This window comes from Rhinolophus hipposideros (assembly GCF_964194185.1).
Source record: "Rhinolophus hipposideros genome assembly, chromosome: 23".
Classification (NCBI taxonomy): domain Eukaryota; kingdom Metazoa; phylum Chordata; class Mammalia; order Chiroptera; family Rhinolophidae; genus Rhinolophus; species Rhinolophus hipposideros.
In genome coordinates this window covers 23,109,537-23,126,789 of record NC_138069.1, presented here as the reverse complement: position 1 = coordinate 23,126,789, position 17,253 = coordinate 23,109,537, and the positions used below count along the sequence as shown (strand labels likewise).

General features: G+C 48.3%; 1 protein-coding gene across 1 annotated transcript in view; it reads right to left on the bottom strand.

Moving 5' to 3' along the window:
* Positions 1-5,962: 5,962 nt before the first annotated feature.
* The window catches only part of PPARGC1B (PPARG coactivator 1 beta), a 97,719-nt gene continuing 86,428 nt past the window's right edge, over positions 5,963-17,253 (bottom strand). Inside the window, exons 9-12 of the mRNA XM_081034832.1 lie at positions 15,388-15,463; positions 13,176-13,297; positions 11,219-11,373; positions 5,963-10,332 (exon numbers count right to left, since the gene is read on the bottom strand). Coding sequence (XP_080890958.1) covers positions 10,232-10,332; positions 11,219-11,373; positions 13,176-13,297; positions 15,388-15,463 — 454 coding nt within the window. The 3' untranslated portion in view covers positions 5,963-10,231. The remainder of the gene's footprint in view (positions 10,333-11,218; positions 11,374-13,175; positions 13,298-15,387; positions 15,464-17,253) is intronic.

Here is a 17,253-nt window from a genome sequence, read left to right as displayed (position 1 = left end):
TTTAAAAACAAACTCCAGACATATCATTTCACTCCTCCACCTTTCAAGACCTCTGGGCGTTTTCTAACATAACCACATCATTATCACATGCAACAAATGAAGCCCTAGGACTCAGATGTGGTCAATGCTGTGATGTGCTGTCCAGACCCTTTCCTGAAGAACGAAGGACTTGTGGCCCCAGCAGCTGTGAGTGCTGTTGGCAGACAGCCCTCAGTGGCAGCCCCTTTGGGGAATACCTCAGCTGCGTGGAGACACTTTGTCCAAGGTCAGCCTGTTTCCCAAGGTGACCGCAACCCATAACTGATCCATGGCATGTGTTAAGGCCTGGCCATCGGGGCCCAACATAGTACAACTCTGCAGGGCCATTCTAGCTCCAGGACTCCTTGTGGGGTCCACCAAGGCTGTCATTGGGCTCGTATTGCTGCTCAGCTTCTCCCTCTGCCCACTCCTACGTGCTCCCTTCCCTTTGCTAGGCGTTGGTTCAAGGGCACACCTTAATTATCACCAGCAGAGTAAATCCACTGCAGAAGCTGCTCTCTGGGAAACCCAACTTGTGACTGCGGTCCTTAATCAATTCTCCCTCACGGTCGCAAAACTGTCTTTAATAGTTGGTTTGCTTGACTCTGATCTAAACACGTTTAGTTGGTATGTCTCTTAAGTCTCTTTTAATCATAACAGTGCTCCCTCCTTTTTTCTTTGCCTGTGACTGGTCGCAGAAGCAAGGTCAGTTGTCCCATACGTTGAATTTATCTGTTTGCTTCCTTGTGGTGGCAGATGACATGTCCCTCTGTCCCCAGTTCTCCTCTAAGTGGGTGCTGGCTCTCGATGTTTTGAAGACAGGGAATACGCGGTTCCTCCAAACTGTTTGTAACCTCTTTTTAGATAAATGAGGAAACTGAAGGCCAGCTGGGGATGGCTGGGCAAAGTTCATGGCACATTTCCCTTGATTCCCTCCAGAAGCAGATGCCCAAGATCACAGAGAACATAGTGTCCAGGGCACACATCCCCGTGACTTCCACAGCAGATCGATCTGAACGCCTGACCTATGAGCCCTGCCTGGATTTGCAGGTCATGTCAGCAGGGAGCTGGAGCTGGAAGCCTCATCTTTTAACTCCCAAGCTAGATTTTCCTGCCCTCCTGAAACTCACACTCAGAGCTTGGTCTTTTACACAGAGGTGTGTTCTCTTAGCACGCCCCATGTAGTGGTTGAGTGGCAAGGTAAAGAGGAGAAATAAGGGTCACCTAGGAACATACCGGTGATGCTGCTGGTCCAGGCTGTCCCTGGGGCAGGTTCCCTCTTCTCTGCCTCGTTCTCAGTCTTCCCCATCGGTCAAACGAGGGTCACACTCCTTGCCATGCCTCTCACAAGGCTATGGTTAGCACCAAATGAGACCATGCATGATGAGGATTGCACCTAATAAGTGCCTTTGATGTCCTAGGTACTGTGTGCCTATCTGATTTCATCCTCACAACAACCCTATAGGGTAGAAACTATTACTAGTCCCATTTATCGCATGATGAGGAAGAGACTCAGAGAGGTTAAGAAACCTGTCCAAGGACACCCAGCTGATAAGCGGTGGAGTCGGGACACAAAGCCGAGCAGCCTGACACCAGACTCCAGGCTTGTAACCATTTTCCCTGCACCATACTGCTTCTGAGAATGAATTTTATTTAGGACCTTTGAGTTAACCTAAAGCAAATCATCTTGTTTCATAGTTGGGGACACGAGAGGCCAAAGAGGTGGATTGTACCAGTTTGCACAATACAGAAGTGGCAGAGCTGGGTCTCAAATGCAGGTCTTGAGGCTCTGAATCTCCCATTCTATCCCTTTGCACCACTGAATGCATTTTTGAAGGGATTATTTCTGTGACTTTGGGGCTCGGTTACCTCCCTAGCTGTGTAGTCATCAGGCGACAGATAGGAGCCTGTCTTGTCCATTCCATAATTCCTGATTCCATTAATTCCTGGGCACCCCCCTGCAACGGATGGAGAAGCAGCCGTACTCTAACAGAGTTCACCATGTAGTAAGGCGGTGACAGAGACTGAGCAAATCAATCACACAGATAACCTCTCGAAGAACTCCAATTCACGCCAGAGAACCCTGCCACTATGGGCAAACACCCCCATTCGTTTTAAAGGGAAGAATCATGATGTATTCCCTTCCAACCAAAGGAATTCAATTTCCAGATTGAAAAAAAAATATTACCCGAATAACGAGAAGTTAGTTTCTGTAGGTAACAAACAATTTGAGAATAGTTTGCACATAATGAAATGGAATGGCTTATTGTACCTCTTGTTTGTATGGTTTTCTTCACCAGCTCTTCAGCACTCGGGGAGCATTCAGATGGATATCTTGCGTTCAGACTGCAGTTAAAAATACTGACATTAAAGCAACTTCAGGGCAGAAGAAAGGCCAACCCCGGGAGTGTTTTGAAACTGAGGAAACGCACACACATCCAAGACTTGAGTCTTGGTAAATGCCACTTGGTCACTGCTGTCGCTGAGAGTAAGTGGAGCAAGGGAAAAATTCCTAGCTCACCCAAATATGTGCACATATTCAAATCTGTTCTTCACATCCTCTGACCAGAAGTTGCCTTCGAGTTGTGAATTGGTGTTTTTGCCTGAAACCATCTCTTTCAGCACATTGATGCAGTGTGCTTGTGTGAACAAGTAGATACACCAAAACAAGAGAGCCCTTGTTCAGAAAGTGGTAAGCTTTATAAAAGTCATGGCAAATACCAGTAATGGGATAGCGGTCATGTGAGGTAAGTCTGAATGATTCATTATGATCCACGAAAAGTGTGGTGAAGGAAGAAAAAGGGAGCTCAGAAAATTCTGGAGGGGTGGGGGACAGACCTTCACCAGGGTTTTTTCCGAGAGGGTGCCACTGAAACCAGAATCCTTTTCCCAGTTAGCGGGCAGGAGGTCCCTCAATGAGCACGCAGAACCAATAAAGAAAGACACATCTGGGCAGGGCTGTGGGTGGTATTTCCTTTTTAATCTCCAGAGTGTATTTGTTAAGTTTATTTATAAGCAGATCACTTCACTATTTACAGTACATGAGCATAGAGATTCTACAGTTTTTGTGATGTAAACAATAGCTCCACAGTGGGAGTCTGAGAAAAGAAGCCAGTTCTGAAGTATTTACAGACATTAAAATAGAACTTTATGCTCACAGAATAGTAATACATAGAGCAATTTGGTTAAATTATCTATGAAACTATAGAATCTGACAATGTACAAATACAGGAAAACATTTTCTCATTTAGAAGGTAAGACAGATAAATCACACCAGAAATAAAATAGGAACGATGACAACCACAATAATTAAAAGCAAAGATTTCTTCTTTGCCTCTTACGGATAAAGTTATTTATATAAATAAGGACACAACCCAACAAAATGGAAAAAATATATAAAAATCCTCTACCAATTAAAAAAAATAGCAAAACTAAAAACTCGATTCCCAATCATTAGCAGTGTCCTTTAAAAAATTAAATTTAGCTTTCTATTATAAATAACAAAGCAAATGTGTCCCTCTGTGTAGGTGAAATTCTTGCACCTTTCTCAAGAAATGCATCAATGTAATTCCACACATACACACAAACACAGACAGGCATACAGGCGCATGCACACACACACACGCACAGCCTTGCACTCACGTACCCCAGGCTGTAGTTACCTTGTTGAGCTTCCTAATAAATAATGCCCCCTACGGTAGTACCCCTGGGGATGCCCAAACCTCACAAGGTTAGCCATTCCCTGGTTTGACCCTGTCACAGAGCCGGGGAAAGCCCTGGCTTCCTATTGCTCAGAATTCTCTAGGCTGCATAGTCACACCAAGAGAAAAAGATTTGAGTCCAAGATTTGGAAATGCTGGAAGGGACCGTAGGGACCACCTTGCCCAGTCCATTAAGGCTAGCTACAGACACCGTCTCTTTAGAAACCTGGAGTTGGGGAGAGAGAGATCGTGTGTTGGTTTCAACATTACCGAAGCAGCTACCTCTGGAAGAAGCAGATGCTCAAAGCCAATGCTAATATCGTGGCACAAGGAGGTGAAGGGGGTGGGTGTGAATTTCTGGAGCAGATTGCACCAAGCTGGACTTCTGGATGGTCGTGTTTTCCCGAGAAACCATCTGGAAATCCAGGTGGTCCACTTCCCTGTTTCACTGACCACCCTGACCACACACCCTTTGAGATTTCCAACCCGTTTCCAGTGGAATCAGAATATCCCTCAAGAAACAAAGTTGGGAATAGGTTATGACTTTTTATTCCTAACACAAAAACACTTAAGATTTTTAAATACAAAATATAGAAACAAAAACAAACAAACAACAACAAAAAATAACCTGTTTGGCTATTCAGTGGACCCTATCAAAGGCCATGGCCAGCCCCCACTCAGAATCCTGACACCCAACCTTCTCTGCTTGTCCCGATGGTACAGTACGGGCCACCTTGCAGAGGTTCACTTAACAAGGTGAGCAGCTGGGCTGCCGGTATTGCAAGTACAGTAAACCCCTCTCGGGCACCTGGACACAAGGTCCACTTTTATTTCCTCTGCCCACAGGAGAGCTAGTGTACTTCTCAAGTCACCATGCGTCTAAGTGGTTGCTTCTGGAGTCTTCCGACTGGTGTTACACTGGGCTCTAAACACAGAGACAGTTCGCTCATGACATTACATTTCATTCCCAAAGTGGGTGTTGGACAGCCAGGTGGCTGAAAGGATTTATTTGCCTTCCATCTGGGTGGCTGGTGGACACAGTCTTTGGCCACTAGATGGCCACTAGACGTTGATAAGGCAAAGTGCTGAGGTGGAAGCGAACCAATCCCTTCAAAAGTCACCCAGAGCAAGGCCAGCAAAGCTCTCTTGAAGGATCCTGACAAAAAATACAGCAGAGGGGGCTCTAGCAACATAAACACCTCTTCGAGGTGCTATTGCATGGCCCAGGGACTGACTACCTACTGTGTTTTCCAAGCCCCCAACTCAGGCAGTTGGATTTCTGCACTGCTTCTGGATGTGCAAGACATTCTGATGAAATGGAACATCTGATAATCTGCCCCCCTCAAACCGTGAAGCTTCAGTCACCGCTGCTATACCATTAAAGAAACAAAAACCAAAAGCTGCCCTAAATATGTGCAGTGTGATTGAGGCCTCCTGTTGCCCCGTGTTTTACAATCATTCGAAAGACGTGTGAAAAGTGCCTAAGTTAAGCTACCTTGAAAAAACAAAAAACCAGTGTATTGCTAGTATTAGTGACTGAGAGCAAGAGCGGAACAGCCAAGTGGTCACAATATTCGGATTGAAAACTATTTGGTGGGGACGATGACATGGCTAACATGAGATTCAACATTGCCAGTTAGCCAAGCTGGGTTGAAATGCTCACCATCCCCACTAGAAACTATGGCTTAGATCTGTCCTGGGAAGCTGGCCTCCTCCTGTCAGGTAGCTCAGCCAGGACCAATGTGGGTTTGAATCTGCTGCCTGTTGGTTACCTTGCAGAGATCTTCACCCTGAACGTGAGCTGGACACAGCCAGAGAAGGGAATCTGAGCCTATCAGAGGTGAAAGGGACTTGAGTGTTCATCCCATCCAATATTCTCATCTGCCAGATGAGGAAACAGAGGCCCAAGATCACATAGCAAGGAAGAAACATCAGATTTCTCACTCTGAGATGGCTTCTCGTTAAAGGACTTGTTCTGCAAATCCATTTCAATTAGCAGGGTGGTGTTTTTGTTTTGTTTTTTTACAGAAATAAGTACTAAGATCTAAACTCCCTGGTCCCTATTTCTAGGACTTCCCTAAGATTGACTCTCCTGCTGCTGTCTCGGAAGGTATCTCTGCTCTCTCCTCCCTCACAGCATCCCCCTTCCCGATGCCTTGTCCCAATTCCTAGGAGAGTACCTCACACAGCCAAAGGAGACCCATATTTGCCAGTGTAGACACATGGAGCCAGGCTGAAGTGTTGTGGTTTTCTCAAAGTGCTTTTATTGGTTCAATGCAAACTCAGCCTCTGCCTACTTCCTGGACATTGTGCAGCAAGCTCCCAAGGGCTCTCCCTCTCCACCCCCATGTTCTGGGTCAAGGGCATCTCTGTGCATGTGGGTTTCCCAGCTCCCAAGCTCTCCCTCCATTTACCCTGTACCTCCGGACTTGGCAAACAGCCCTGGAGACCATCTTAAACATATTGCACATAAATACTAACTGGTTTCCTTCTGCCCCAGTGGGAAGGGGTGAGCGGGTCCCTCTTCTTTGACCAATGAAACGATTAGGTCCATTTTAGTTGCCACTGTACATCCAATTTCCCTCCTTGGTCGTATCCAAGGGCAACTGCTGCATCTCAGATGCTAAAACAATTACTGCAGTTTTGACGTCTAGTGAGCCAGATCATCAAATCCTCCAAGGTGGCTTCTGCTTCACAGTTGGGAGGACCTCTCTCTCAAGCTGTAGGTTCAGCTGTGATTTCAACTGAACCCAAGGCCTGGGATGGGGTTCGGATCTGTTCATGCAGAAGGACCTCACTGTCAATGCCTTCTGTGCCCACTGCACTCCCTTACCTGCACAGTGGCCTGGGCATGCATATTGCATATACCTAGAAGACATAGCTCTCAGACACCACTAAGCATAGGCTTTAGGTGATGCAAGACTTCTTATTGCAGCATCTCTTCCCACATCAAGATTTGGGTACCGAGTCTTTGAGCTCAGAGCATTCCTCCCTTCCTCCTCCCGCCCCTGAAGCCTCGCCTCTCTCCTGAGCACATCCCACATGCGACACTGTCAGATGCCATGGGAGATGCAGACCGCTGACGGGTGCTTTTTGACTCCAAGGAGTTTTCTGGCTGGGGGGCAAGGTATGAAGGGGTGAGGGGTGGGGCCTTAGCTACACTCCATCCATTCATATTCTTTACTTCTTTGATGCATTTTCCTTCAGTAACCAGAGCCCCCGAGAGTGAGGATTCTGATTCAGCCTTGTACTGACTGAGGAAGGAGATGGAAGAATTCCACTTAGCGGTTGCATCGGATATTTTTGGAAAACACCAGCACGGCACAGAGAAGGACAGTACAACCTGCCCTGCGTGGGCAGCTACCAACACAGTCTACAGTAAGCTTTATGGCAATCACATGTAAACGTCATCGAGAGCACATACTAGGACAAAGCTACAACGAGATGGTTGCCAATAGCAGCTGCTCCCTCTGGGTTACTGCTTAAGTTGGTGGGAAAGAGACCAAGGTTGACTAGTTTTCCTGGAGAGACCCTGGAGTCTCCTTGGTAAGTAATACACAGCACCGAATGAGTCTTCTGGAGAGAGGTGGTCTGCAGGGTCAGTTAACTTTAGACCCTGTAGCTTTGTATGTGCGGGATGGTGCGCAGAAACTGCTTGATGTCCTTGACAGGTATCCTCTCCCATCAGCGGCCCCCAGCTCAGACCTTGGGCATACCAAGTCCCACTGCCATGCTCAGGTCTCTGCTCCGCTCAAGGGCCACGTTTAAGTCATTCAAGAGCCCTGTATTTATCTGAAGTGAAAGGAAAGCTTCGGCTGACTCGGGAGAGACTTGTCCTTCACTAAAAGCCTGCATTTCTTGACCCTTAAGAATCACCCATCCATGATAGAACCTCTGGCCTAGTACAGTTGAGGAAGAAGCCAATAGGGGGGGGCTTAGAAATGATCTAATCCAACTCCAAATCTAGAGTTCTTTCCTACCGGCTTCCACAGGGTGAAATCTATGTAAGTTACTCCTGGTGCAAATGAAGACTCAGGGGAGGCAGCAGACAGATTTAAATTCCATTCCATTCCATAACCATGTACTGTGTGCCTACTGTGTGCTAGGCAGTGAATAGCTATAAAAGGAATTTAAAATGGTCAGGTCTATGCTGTGCAAAGGCCCCTTTTTTTGGTCCATCTTATAAATCCTGCCTTCTCAAACATGTGCATGCCTGCTGTGTCACCCCCCTCCACTCCCCAAATGGGATTGTCACAGTAATATTGGGAGTTCTGTGCCAAGGAGTGGCTTTAGGGGAATTCTCTCTTATAGATCAGGACATGACAGGAATGGGCCAGCATGAAACGCAGCCACCATATTGTTGTTGTGTGATGGAAACCTTTCGAAGATTAGACCAGGATATCAAATAGGTTAAACTCTAACTTATTAGTAACGTCTGCGCAGAGCACTGTAACGAGGACTCTAATAGCATGACCAGGCTCAAAGACCATGAGTGCTGTGATCAATTAATTATGTCTGCACTGGCCAAAGATGTGGCTGTACTGACACACGTGCTGATTGTATCTGCCATCTTGAGCTAGACACTGCCTTAGCAGAAGCTAAAACTGTTTGTTAGAGCTGGCAGGAACTTTGGAGATGAACTTGCCTAATTCTCTCCCTCAGTCCATTTCACAGAAAACGAACTTGGGACCCAAAGAGATCAAGTGACTTGGACACACAGGAGCGCAAATTCCCTATTCCTTCTAAAGCCTGTCTCCTCCAGCCTTCTGTGTACCACCCAGGACAAGCTCAGCAGCTCAGTTTACCTATTGAGGTATTTGAAAATCTTAAAAAAATATATATATATTAGCTAGTAATTCTTAAGGGACTAGGCCTGCCATTAGCAATAGATTACATTAGCTTGTTTAGTTTCATAAGTCAATTTCACACTTTTTTAAAGCAGCAGGATTTTTTATCTTTTCTTCTTAAATATGCAATTTTCCCAAGGAACCCTGATATCTGAAAGAGATCAAGTTGGAGCTGCTCTGTCTGAAGCAGAGGCAACGTGATCGCGTCACACCGTGCCTGGCCGTATTTTCCCTCATGAATGGCCCCCAAGGCACCTGCAGAACATCCAAGCTGGACAAGGCTTTGTCATCACTCAAGAACACAAATTTTAAAGTAAAACCCAATTAGAATGATTTCAAAGTTGAAAAGGAGCTTGGAGATTGTCTTATCTGTCCCCAACCCTCACACCCTCTTCCTGCTCCCCCTTCCCCATGCCACCAAAAAACTTTACAGACGAGGAAAGGGAAAGACAGCTGAAGGGAGTAATATGGGTTGGTGACTGGCCAATCCAGGTGTGTCACTGAAGCTCTGATGGCATGTACACAAGGGTAGGCAAACCACAGGACCCCCTGGATCAAAACACACACCAGAGCTTGAACTCACCTAATGCTGGCAGTCAGCAGCTGTTGCCTTGACTCCCACAGTGAGCCTGAAAGCTTCTAGCCTGCTGCCCAACAACGCTGAACTCACCTTTAGGGAGAAGCCCCCAACACTTCACATCTTTACCCCAGCTACTGCAAGCATATGGGACCAGGAATCAGGAGGCCTAGTCTGGCTGTGGGACATCGGGCAAGTCATTTTGCCTCTAGGGGCACTGTCTGCCTCACTTGGAGAAACAGGAAAAATGCAGCTTGCCCCGCTTTCCTCATAAGGTCTGCAAAGATCTTGGCCTCTTGGAAGGACACAGGGCCAGGCAGAAACTCTAAGTGTCAGCTGGGCACCAGATGAGAGCTCCGACTGTAACTGGACCGAAACTCGCGCAATGAGAGATAGGGCAGGGCTTGGCAGAAAAGACCCAGAAACATCTTTCCACTGCTCCTCGTTGTGGCTACAGGCCGCACTTCCCTGGGCACCAACCTACCAGCCACCCAGCACCTCTGGGGCATTCTGGCAAAGGGAGCAGAGCAGCTCAGTGGCAAACACCTCACGACAGTGCATAGTTAAAAAATCAAGGAAGCAATACAATAACCCCAGGCACAGTACATCTGAGCCATAAATACATTATTTTAAGGATATACTTTTTTTTTTCTTCAATTAAAAATGAGTTTATAATCCTGATTCTATTCACAAGTAACAATTTCATCATTACACACTACAGACAAGAAATGTTATGGTGAACACGGCTCCACGTCTACGAGAGGAAGTCGGTCGGGAAGGAAGGGGAGATGGGTGACTGAACCAGCACTTGAAGATGTACCCAGGACAACCGGTCGGAAGCGAGGACACTAATGTGGCAGTGGGACGTCAACACCATGGAAACTCACAGACAGAAGCAGCTTTGTTCAATGTAAACATTGATTTTTTTTTTTTAAAGGACAGCAGTTTCAAGTCTCTCTCGCTCACGTGGGTTCTCTCGCGCGCTCGCTCTCTCTCCTTCTCATATACTTATTTTCTTTGAAAACGTAAACATATTGAAAGGGCCTTGTCTGAGGTATTGAGGTATTCCTCGAAGGTTAAGGCTGTTATCAATGCAGGCTCTTCTGGGCCTCCTTCAGTAAGCTGTCAAAATCCATGGCTTCATATTTGTTTTTCACTGACGCAGGAAGGGCCTCTTCTGAATTGGAATCTGGGCGGGGGGGGGGGGGTGGAGGAGTCAGTGAGCGGGGGAGGCAGTCAGCAACTTAGAAAGGCTAGACAATCAGAAAAGCTGCCAGCAGGGTCAACCCCATGGAGTGGATGTGGCCCAAAGCCTCAGAGCACTGGACAGCGAACATTGGCTCTGCCATTCTGCTGTGACCCCTCTGCCATGTCACCAATGTCTCAGGGCCTCAGCTGCCCTAGTTGTAGGATGGGGGACCCTGAACTAAAACATCCCAGAGTTCCTTTCCAGCTCCAGTATCTTATAATGACCTCCCTATATAGATATGGAACTGGGTCCCAGGTGGGACACTGCCTGACCCAGAATCCTGCTAGGTCTCGTGACACTGAGCCCTGCACGACGGATGCTGTATCGGACGCTTCCCTACAAATAATTTTCTCCTAAATTGTATTTCTTTGTCCTTCCTCAACGAATTTGTCCTCAAATAGCGAGGGCATGGTGATATTACTGTTTCACAATGGCCCCTTAAAGGACCGCTGCCTGTTGGGGCCACCATGCAATGCCCCTCAAAGAGGCAGAGCAGCCGCTGGCCCTGTGAGGTCAGAGAAACAGTAGTCACGGTTCTGCCTGCTGGTTGTGGCCACAGGTTGGACCTTCCAAGAGACCACGGGGAGCCTGAATCTCTCTTTTTGGTACCAATCCTGGGAAAGGACAAGACAGACCAGAGACCAGAAGAAAAGCAAGATGGCAGCCTCCAGGCAAAGTGGCTGCAAAGTTACACCAATCAGCACATTGGGACTTGGGTGAAAGGGCTGTGTCCAGATGGGGCTTTAGATCTGGGTTTCATTACAGGGGGTCTCTGCCCCTCATGCTTTGGGTCTTACTGGAATGTGGCAGGGCCTTGTGTACTTACCGTAGTCAGTGTATCTGGGCCAACAGAAGTGCTGGAGGCCTCCATAGCTCAGCTGGAAGGAGGGCTCGTTGCGTTTCCGCAGGGTTGCACCATTCCTCAGAGAGAGGGCGGCATGCTCAGAACACCGGTAAGTAATGAAGCCATACTTCTCACCTCTAGGAAGACAGGACAAGAGGACCATGTTACTGGGCCAGCTTGGTGGACGTGGTCAGACCACCCACTACTAGGTGAGCAGCAGAAAGCCACAATGATTCAGGGATCATGTCGCATGACATCCCTCCAAGTACAGATGATGACAATCGCTAGGCTGACCTCTACAGTGTAACAATAAGAGGTGCTGGCCACCACCACCACAGAGCCCCACACACTCTTCAGATCACTCTGTGAGTGGGAGCTGCCATCATCTCCACCTCAGGGATGAGCAAACAGGCTCTGTGGAGTTCAAACTTGGCCCAAAGGCAAGTGGCAGAGCAGCGTATCCAGACTCAGGCTTCCCTCCATGAAAGCCGATGCTCTTCACTCCCATTTCCCTCGTGACTCTCATTTTCTTGGATGTGCCTACACCCCCATCCTACCACGCCCTCATCCTTCAAAGCCAGCCTCTGTCACGGCTCCTTGGCTGCTGACTCGGCCTCTCCTTCCCTAATATTGCTGGTATTCCATACCCATCTCATCCTTCATGATAGATATGTTACGTCTGCCTGCTGCTCAGCATCCACTCCCCTTCCCCTGAAAGCACTGTGTGCTCAGGTGGGCTCAGGGCACCAGGGGAAGTCACGTGACTGTGGCCCTTCCTGGCGACAGTGACTTGTTCAAGGATGAGCCTGTCACCCAAAGTGGAATCCCAAAGAACCCACCCCAAGTCTGTGTTGGAACCACAAGGCAGACTCCTGCTCCTCTTGGGAGGAGATAAGCTTAGAGCTGGAGGCCGCCACTCTGCCTGAGGGAAGCCTGCCTGAGAAGGATGTCAAGGCCAGGAGGGCTAAAGTCAGTTTTACCCTCTGCCCAAGACCCTTCAGTTCCATGAACAAGAGAAACTGACTGATACTTATATGCATCTGTATGCAGACTCAAGGGCAGATTGTTTCACAGTCTGCTCGGGAGAGGCTTCCCAATAGTGGGTGCTTTATAAATACTCAACTGAGTCTCCTTTCCTGACACATCTCTGAGCCAGGCCAAAGTTGGACCCCTTCTGACTCTTTAAATATCTAAGGCTAATATTAATAGTATTTGTGAGACTTGTGTGTACTTTTAAAATCTTAACAAATTGACCTTTCCCTTTAGAGATTAACTTGCTGGTTTTCTTTTTACATGTTCTCTGTATTTGATATCCTGAAGACCGGACAGAAATGAAAACTGTTCCATTTGTGTAATGACTCTTTAACCGTGGTAAAAACACAAACCATAGCATGTATCATCTTTACTGTCTTTAAGTGGATAGTTTGATAGTATTAAGTACATTCACCTTGTTGTGCCACAGACCTCCAGAACTTTTTCATCTTGTAAAACTTAAACTATATCCATTAAGCAACTCCCTTTTCCCCCTCTCCCCAGTCCCTGGTAAGCACGGTTCTAACTTTCTGTTTCTATGAATTTGACTATTCGAGGTACTTCATGTAAGTGAAATTATATAGTATTTGTCTATTTGTGTCTTATTTCACTTAGCATAATGTCCTCAAGATTCACCCATGTTTGTAGTTATGTTGCAGGATTTCCTTCCTTCTTAAGGTTGAATATTTCATCACATGCATAGATAGTATTTTTGTTATCCATTCATCTGTCTATAGACAGGTGGGTTGTTTCTGCCTCTTAGCTATTGGGAATAATGGTGCTCCAGGTCTGGGCTGTGGATGTCATTCAATGTGTCCCACAAGTCTTCCTGGGCATCTTCTATGTGGCCAGCCCTGGATTGGGACCGCTGCCCTCCCCAACTCTGCCGTAGATTGACTCCACTCACCTCTTACTTCTTGTCAACACCTGGCACTCTACGATCTCACCAAACACTTCGAAGCGCTTCTTCAGCTCGCGGGAGCTCATGTTGCTGGAGAGATTTCGAATATACACCATGCGGCCTTCGCCCTGCTCGAGAAGGGGGACACAGTTATTGCCTGGCTTCCAGGGGCCCCTTTGCTGACAGGTTCCCATGGAGTCCTTGCCCCAGTCCGTGACACCTGACTTGAGTGAGTGACACCAGCTGGAACTACAGTCAGAGAGAAGACAGGATGGGCACTATCTCAGGGGACTTGTCCTGCTGGAGAAGGGCAGCTGCTGAGTATTGAATGGGGAAGTGACCCCTAAAGAAGCAACTGCTTCCTTGAAGGAAAAGAGCAGAATGGACGAAGAAACGAGAGGGATTCAGCACTGTTAATATAACTGCAGACTCAGTAGCTTCCATATTGGTTTAAGTCTAAGACCTTTTTTGGTAGTGGGGAAAGTGTTGGGATGGAAAGGCAAGTTAACGAGGGTGGTAGCAGGAAAGCATAAGGAGCCAGGTCATAGAGGGAGTCAGAATGGGCTGGGAGGAAAGCAATGGGACAGGGGACATAGGGCTACTGGAACCAACATTATCCCTGGCTTTGCCAGCGCAGTTTGTAGACAAGGTGACCAAGGCCACTCAGGTACCACAACTACGGGCCCCCAGAAGAGCCCAGCAGAGGGGGAGAAGGGAAGTCCAGGTGAAACCTCGCTTCCTCTCCTCTCCAATCTGTGACTTCATCCAGTTAAAGCTCCTGACATTGCTAAAGTCACTTTGACCTGGAGAAACTTCACCTGTGCTCTCGTGGGCAAAACCAACAGCTTTGGAAAGGTTTTTTTCTGGAAACAGGTTAAGGCAGTGATTCTGGAGCCATTCTATTCTCGAACCACAGGTGGCAGGGAGGAAAGGAAACACAGGCCCAGGGGCCTCAGCAGGGCTCTGCTGTCAACAGTCATGGGGACTGTGCAGCCCACACCAGGACCTGCCACAGTTAAGCTCAGAGTAGAAATCCCCTCCCCCAGGCTCCCTGCAGCTCCTTGAATTCATGATGACACTCTTTCCTACCTTTGCCCCACTTTCTCCTAAATCTCTGTACTTTGTTGGCTCTTTTAACCCCTCAGGTCCCAGCTCCTTAAAGATGTCCACCCCCCAACCCCGACAACCATATAAGTACATCCTCCCCAAGAGTCAAAACACACCTGTTTATTTCAGATGTTTTAGTTGTGACGTGATTAATTTCATAGCGCATCTCCCAGTCTGTGATTACAGTGTTTATTCCTTGTGGATGAGTCTGTTTTCTCTCCCTTCTGCCCTAACCACGGGAATGGGGACCTTGTCTGTCCTGCTCATTGTGGCCGTCCAGGGCCTAGGACAGAGCTCGGCACCTCACAATTGCTGGATAGTCACACATGGATTCCAAGGTGCTCCATCCACAGCCTGTGGCCTTAGGCACCTGCTTGCAGACCGCTGTGCACCTCTGGGCTCGGCCCACCTCACGTGTGCCTCCACCTCTGCACACGGGATTAAAGCAGAGGAGAGCCTGTCTTTCTATGCCTCTGTCTTACTTTCCCTCCCTCCTTTCTAGTGACTAGGAGGGGCTGCTCCACCCCGAACCACCACAGCTTACCAATGACTTTTTCCCCGTGGCGTGCTTTGTACTAGATTTACCAGACAGGGCCTGGTCCTATGGACTAACTCGCGGGGAGGGGTAGGGAGGTGAGTGGGGAGCAAGGGAGGGCCTCTTGGCGCCTTAACCTGATTAAGCTGGCGACACACAGGAAGCATAAGGTGTAACGCCCTTGTGTACAGATGAATAAACTGAGGCTCAGAGAAGCTGGGGCACCTGCCCAAGGTCACACAGAAGGTGGTGGTGGGGATGGTGTGCGGCCTGGTCGGCCAGCTTCTGCTCTGCCTACCACAGCCCGCCCTCTTGGCCCTACGGAGCCCCTGACACTGGGCCCTAAATCAACACCAACTGTATGCCTCACAGCCAGTCCCTTGGCTACACTTCGCACAGTGCCACCTTTGATGCCCTTTGGTGGCCCTTGTGCTGTTTGAAATGAGAGAAATATAATTATCTTCTGCAGGCCACAGCCAGCCTCAAAGAGCTTCAGTTCTATGAAGGCGTGGCCCTTCCTGACGTCCCTGCTCATTCCCATTCACTCCGGGCTCCGGGGCCCCAGTTCACACTTACAATGGCCTTTTCCCGCCGCTTCCTTGCGTGCCGGACGCTTGGCGTTCCGTCTGAACATGGCCCTCTGCTCTCACATCTGTCAGTGAACAAGCAAAGCAGAGGTACTCACTCTCAGGAGAGACCACATGGGGCGGGGGGATGGAGCTGCTCCAGGAAGCAAGGGAGGCTTGTCTCTAGAACTTGTTCACAAGGGCAGAACTGTTAGGACCCGTCCTGCAGAGGCCCAGCTCCTCCTCGGCAGTCACAGCCCGGCGCTGATCGAGGGGTCTGAGCTCTGACACATGTCTTCTGCTACCTTCTGGGACTAGACCGCTGGGAACCACCGCGTTGCTGTTCATAACCCTTCTGACCCTGGCTTTTCTATGCCTTTAGAGGTATAATAGAAAGGCCCTTTCCCTTCATTGTCATATTGGATCTGATGAAAAGAAATTTTTGAAGATTTATGTTTCCATTTTCCAGATGAAAACCCTGAGGCTCAGGGTCAGTATGGGATTTGCTGAGAGCTAGAAAGTGGGGAAGCCAGAGGAAGAAGGAGATCTGCTGAATCGAACCCACTGCTCTCCAGTGGACAGTGCCTGGCCCAGAAGCAACGCCTGCCACACAGCCCCGTGTCCGGTCCAGCTATCAGGCTACTCAGGCTGAATGCACAGCCCGAGAAGGCACCTGGGTGCCATATGCCTGTGCCTTCCTGCCTGTCTGCACACTGCCCTCCTCTCCAGACAGCTAGGCTGCTGGAGTACAAGGAGCACGGTGTGGGAGCCGTGGCTGAGACCTCGCTCTGCTACCTCCTGTCTGCATCCATGGGTTCACAGCACAGAGGATAAGAGCAGGATATTCAGTCAGACAGCTTGCACTTGAATCCTGGCCCTACCACCTCCCTGTTGGGTGACCTTGGGCCAGTTACATAAGCCCTCTCAGCTTCAGTTCATCTGTAAAATAGGGAGGATCAATTATATCCACCTCCTCAGCCTTTTAGGAGGATCAAATTAGAAACTGCACGTAAATACTAGCCCAGGAACTGCTTGATAATTGCTTCCTATACATTTCTCTTGAACTTTTTGAGCCCCAGCTTCCTCATATATAAAATGGGGATAAGCACATACACCCTTCAAGTGCATCTGGGAAGCTCAAATAGGGTAATAGAAGGAGATGTGACTCGCCAACTTTAAGGTGCTTTACAATAATAGTCTCATCATCCATTTGCAATGGAACTGACAGTTTCCCCACCTGAAGAGTGGAGAGTGACTGGAAGGTACTGCGAGGTTTGGGGTTTGTGTTGTTAAACCAGCTCAAAATGCTTCCTGTTGACCAATGTTTGGTGGCAGAAGCACAGGTAGAGACATGTGGGTCTGGAGATGACTGATGACTAGTTTTCCAGACTTCTCTGGCACCAAGCTCTGCCAGGCATCTAAGCAGGAACTGAGTTAACCAACTAACTTTCTCCAGTGAGCAGGAAAAGCCAACTTGGTCCAAAAGTGAGAAGAGGGGAAGGAGAAGCTGTGGGGGTTTCTAGAGAGGCTCCCAAATGTTCGCTAGCAAGCCCAGGAACACAGGCCCTACCCCAATACCCCTGAACCAGGCAGGGGGTGAAGAAGGCCAGGAATCTCCAGCTCTGGCCTTGGGGGATGTGTTTAAACAGGAAGAGAACCTCAGTAGCTTCTGAGCTGACGCTGCAGAGAAACTGCCTAATGTAGATGCCTAGTCATTTAGCCCACAGTGACCCCTGGGGAAAGGAGAATGGAGCCAGAAAGGGGGCTCTAATTTGTCATCCTGGCTTTTTATATAAAAGGGCTTTTAGAGAAATCGCTGGGGAACTCATTTTGAGAAACAGATAATTCAAGGCTTCTTAACATTAGTGTCTGGGGA